Source organism: Bison bison, unplaced genomic scaffold (assembly GCF_000754665.1).
Source record: "Bison bison bison isolate TAMUID 2011002044 unplaced genomic scaffold, Bison_UMD1.0 scf7180017864466, whole genome shotgun sequence".
Taxonomy (NCBI): Eukaryota; Metazoa; Chordata; class Mammalia; order Artiodactyla; family Bovidae; genus Bison; species Bison bison.
In genome coordinates, this window is record NW_011495027.1 from 3,540,197 (window position 1) to 3,545,401 (window position 5,205).

Genomic DNA, 5,205 nt, shown 5'->3' on the forward strand with positions numbered 1-5,205 from the left:
CATGAAATTAAAAGACGCTTACTCCTTGGAAGAAAAGTTATGACCAACCTAGATAGCATATTCAAAAGCAGAGACATTACTTTGCCAACAAAGGTCTGTCTAGTTAAGGCTATGGTTTTTCCAGTGGTCATGTACAGATGTGAGAGTTGGACTGTGAAGAAAGCTGAGAGCCAAAGAATTGATCCTTTTGAAGTATGGTGTTGGAGAAGACTCTTGAGAGTCCCTTGGACTGCAAGGAGATCCAACCAGTCCATTCTGAAGGAGATCAGCCCTGGGATTTCCTTGGAAGGAATGATGCTGAAGCTGAAACTCTAGTACTTTGGCCACCTCATGTGAAGAGTTGACTCATTGGAAAAGACTCTGACGCTGGGAGGGATTGGGGGCAGGAGGAGAAGGGGATGACGGGATGAGATGGCTGGATGGCATCACCGACTCGATGGACGTGAGTTTGAGTGAACTCCGGGAGATGGTGATGGACAGGGAGGCCTGGCGTGCTGCGATTCATGGGGTCACAAAGAGTCGGACACGACTGAGCGACTGAACTGAACTGAAGAACAGTATGTTGGAACTTGTGCTTGTGATTTTTCCAATTGGTCTTACTTCAACGCTTAATTATTGACTATTTTCTTATACATGGTTATTGGTTGCAGAGCTGTACTATTAGAAAGCGAAAGTGAAGTCTCTCAGTCACATCCGACTCTTTGCGACCCCATGGACTGTGGCCTACCAGGCTCCTCCATCCATGGGATTCTCCAGGCAAGAGTACTGGAGTGGATACTATTAGAAGTGAGCAGTAAATAACAGAAGAAGTAGAAGCAAGGAAGTGAAAGACACCATGTTATATTCTACAGTGTTTTTCAGTGATTGGGAAGAGAAGTCTTTTCTGTACTTACAGGTAATCCCAGGGCACCCATGGGTCCTGGAACTCCAGGAGGACCTGGATATCCCTATAATTTAAGCAAAAATATGAGACATGAATTCTCCGTCATATCTAATTGTTTTCACTGAAGACAAACCAGTAAATGATAAATAGTAATTACAAATGATAATTTGATAAACTCTCCATCTTCTATCCAAGACATGAGGCCACAGAAAATGTCCCAGAGATAGACAACAGAGACAAAAATGTTTACAGAGATGCTGTGTATACTTTTATTGGAAACTCTTTGCCCAGAATCACATATTATAACCTATTGAGAGGAGAATATTCATCTCATCTTTCTCTAGGTTATGTTATGCTGTGAATAAATGTTCATTATGTTAAATATATACAGATTGTGAAATCATATCCTTTTCAATGTCAGGGAATTCAAAAATTAAGAAATGTGATTGTGAACAAATACTCTAGCCTATCAAATTTTACAAGGACTACACCCTTAGTGGTATTAACCATATTCAGATGCTTCAAAGAATATCTTAGGAGACAATCATTTCTCAAATTAATTAGCCTTTAAAGGTATATTAAATTTCCTAGTTAACAGCAATTAGAGATAGGTAAAAGCAACCTTACAGTGTTTTACTCATAATACAGAAGTCAAAAGTGAAGAAAAACTTATGTAAAATGAATTTGCAGATAATATTAGGTACACTAGATCCATTACAATGCATTTTCTGAAAGCAAGATTCTTTAGTTGAAAATAATTCTTAATTCTATTTTCTATCACATTTAGAAACTTCAATAAATGAAAAACTGCAATCCAGATATAAAATTTATCAGCTATTACTATCTTAAAGATATAAGACCATAAGATGAATTCCAGACTCTCATCTTTCATACATAAAAGAATTACACTGTGACCACAAACTTATGGAATGGTGGCAATGATGTTATGTGTCATATAAACTATAAGTTGTCAAATCAAAGTAGACTCCTAATTGAATTTTCTTCTTCATCCACATATGCTAATTTAGGATGGTTAATTCTTCTCTTAAAACTATAGGCTCCTTTGACTAAGCCATCTGATTTGCATGCTTTTGAGTGCAAATCAGCATTCCGGATGGCAAACAGTTTAGAAGAAAACTTCTAATGGAAACTTACTACAAAATAGCATTTTTCACTTACTTGAATTTCATTCAAGGCAGTTCTACCTCTGGAATGCCATAACTTTACTATGTTCTTTGGACACATATCTTTCAGATTACTGAGTTCTTACCATTGCACCCTTTGCCCCCTGGGGACCTACTGGACCTGGACTTCCACGCTCTCCCTTTTGAAAAAAAGAAAAACATTGAAGCATGTTGATTAGTCGTGAAAAGGTAGAATAGACTACATATTATTTACTGACTCATTCGTTTGGTTTACAATTTTTAAATGTCTAGGCATATGGTATGTGGGCTTCTAATTATACTCTGACCCCAGGGCCTCCATTTATAGTCTCATTCTAGATTCTACAGATGTCAGGACAGACCTGCACACACAAACCATGAGACATATACACTTATCTCATTTATATAAGATGTGAATAAATAACAAATACATATTAGCAAGCCAAAAATCAAATTAGTTATAACAATGTTCTCCAGGACACAGCAGAGAAACTTGGAAGGCAAAGTGGTTTAATAGCAAACTATTAATACAATGCATTTATAATACATAGTCTATTCTACTTTTTCAAATACACTTGTACAATGACAAAACAAATAATCTCTAAAACTATTTTATATTATTGAGTTGGCAAAATATTTAAGAAAAAACTGAACTTAATTATTATTGTGCCTATTCTGATGATGGACTGTCAATGTTTGACCATGTAATATAGTGTATAAAAATCTCTTAATCTATATATTTATTTCAAAAAATATTTTATTTCCTCATTCTTTTGTTTCAGCAATATTACTTATCATACTGCTATAATCAATAATATTACATAATATTTTCTCTTGGCAGTAATGAACTAAAGTATGAAACAATGAAATATCATTAATTCAAAGTTTATAAAATGTGAAATACTTTCATTAAAGTATAAATGAAACATGCAATGCACAGAAAATTAAAAACTACTTTCAAATCATTAAAAAAATTAGTCAAGAATGAGCTAAGCCTGGACCATAAACTCATGCTAATTTTCAGTAAGTTTTAAATTTACAAATTTTGCAGTTTTACCCTAAAGTTGCTAGAATTTTACTATTATTAAAATTCTCTTAAGATACTTTTCAAGGGATAAAATACTGAAGTTTATTTAAATGAAAAAATATAAATTATAAATAATTAAGATTTAAAATTGAACAAACATCATATGCTAAAGTTTTGCAAGTAGAAATTCTCATAATTTTAGACATATAAAATATGAAGATAGTAAAAGTATGAAAACAAACTGTAAAAATTAACTTGTGTATAACCATTGAACAAAATTTTATTTCTGTAAACTTTTAACACAACCATAATTATGATAATCAAATATACCACAATAGATTAAAGGTCTCAGCTGATTCACATCAAAATTCCAAAGATTTTCAGCATGTTAGAGTAGAAGACAACTTAACACAGAAGTAACTACATCACAATGGAAAAGTTTATACTTTTAGATAGTTTTATAACTATCTAAATTTTTCTGAACTGAGGTCATTTTATATTTTTATATTGTTAATAAAAATCAGTAAATATTTTAAAATCATTTTTAATGTACTGAGCATTGGGGAGATATAACAGAAATTTGACTTAGACTCTGCTGCTGCTAAGTCGCTTCAGTTGTGTCCGACTCTGTGGGACCCCATAGATGGCAGCCCACAAGGCTCCCCCATCCCTGGGATCCTCCAGGCAAGAACACTGGAGTGGGTTGCCATTTCCTTCTCCAATGCATGAAAGTGAAAAGTGAAAATAAATTTGCTTAGTCGTGTCTGACTCCTAGCAACCCCATGGACTGCAGCCTAACAGGCTCCTCTGTCCATGAGATTTTCCAGGCAAGAGTATTGGAGTGGGGTGCCATTGCCTTCTCCGGACTTAGACTCTACCCCCAAGTAATTAGAAACATGTCATTAAGAAAGATGAATTAATTAGAGGAAATATTTTAATTGTGTGGTACTTATTCTACATCCAGGAAAGGAAGAAATCAAGAAGGAATAGAATAATCTGGGAAGACTTTATGGAGGAGACAGAACTTCACTGAGTACTATAGTTTGGCTTTGAATAAATACAGAGAAAGGAAGAGGATACTCTAAACCAAGAAAACAGTAAGAATAATAATAGGAACAGGTATAAAATATGAGACAGGGGAGCAAAAACGGTTTATACTGTGAATATCAGAAAATTCATTACATGAACTGATTAAGCCAAAATCATGTAGTATCTTGACAGCAAAGTAGAGCTATTAATAGGCTTAAGCATGATGGCTCTGACAGTAAAGAATCTGCCTTTAATATTGGAGCCCCGGGTTCAATCCCTGGGTTGGGACGATCCTATGGAGGAGGGCATGACAACCCATTCCAGTATTCTTGCCTGGAGAATCCCCATGGACAGAGGAGCTTGGTAGGCTACAGTTCATGGGGTTGCAGAGAGTCAGAGACATGACTGAAGTGACTCAGCGCATACACATAGGGAGTTAATGAAGATTTCTCAAAATGCTTTATCCTGACACATCAAAATAAGTGTTCCACTAGTAATATGTAGGCTGGATTAGAAGATGGAAAGGGAAAGTGAAAAGAAAGGAAGTGAAGTCGTTAAGTCGTGTCTGACTCTTTGTAACCCCATGGACTGTAGCTTACCAGGCTCCTCCGTCCATGGGATTTTCCAGGCAAGAGTACAGGAGTGGGTTGCCATTTCCTTCTCCAGGGGATTTTCCAATCCAGGGATGAAACCCAGGTCTCCAGCATTGCAGGCAGATGCTTTACCATCTGAGCCACCAGGCCAGAGTGTAAATTTAAGATAAACTAATAAGATTGTCTGAGGGGGTAGCCTAGATTGATTATTAGAAAGGATAAACTGTAAAGAAAAAACTCTAAGACCTGCTAAAAAGATTAGGCATAGAGAATGAGTTGATTAGATAAGCAAGGGACATGAATTTGATTAGATAACTCAAGGGATATGAATTTGAGCAAACTTAAGGAGATAGTGGAGGACAGAGGAGCCTGGCATGCTGAGGTCCACGGGGTGGCAGAAGTGACTGAACAACAACAATGGAAGAAAAGGGAAATGCAAAGATGGGTTCACTCTATCTGGAACACTGGGAGAACAGAGATAGGTATAACGCAGACCAATAGAAATGAGAA

At 36.0% G+C, this 5,205-nt stretch overlaps 1 protein-coding gene across 1 annotated transcript in view; it reads right to left on the reverse strand.

Moving 5' to 3' along the window:
• The window catches only part of COL24A1 (collagen, type XXIV, alpha 1), a 396,106-nt gene that overhangs the window by 139,886 nt on the left and 251,015 nt on the right, over positions 1-5,205 (reverse strand). The window contains exons 27-28 of the mRNA XM_010860327.1: positions 2,154-2,207; positions 894-947 (exon numbers count right to left, since the gene is read on the reverse strand). Of these exons, the coding sequence (XP_010858629.1) occupies positions 894-947; positions 2,154-2,207 (108 nt within the window). The remainder of the gene's footprint in view (positions 1-893; positions 948-2,153; positions 2,208-5,205) is intronic.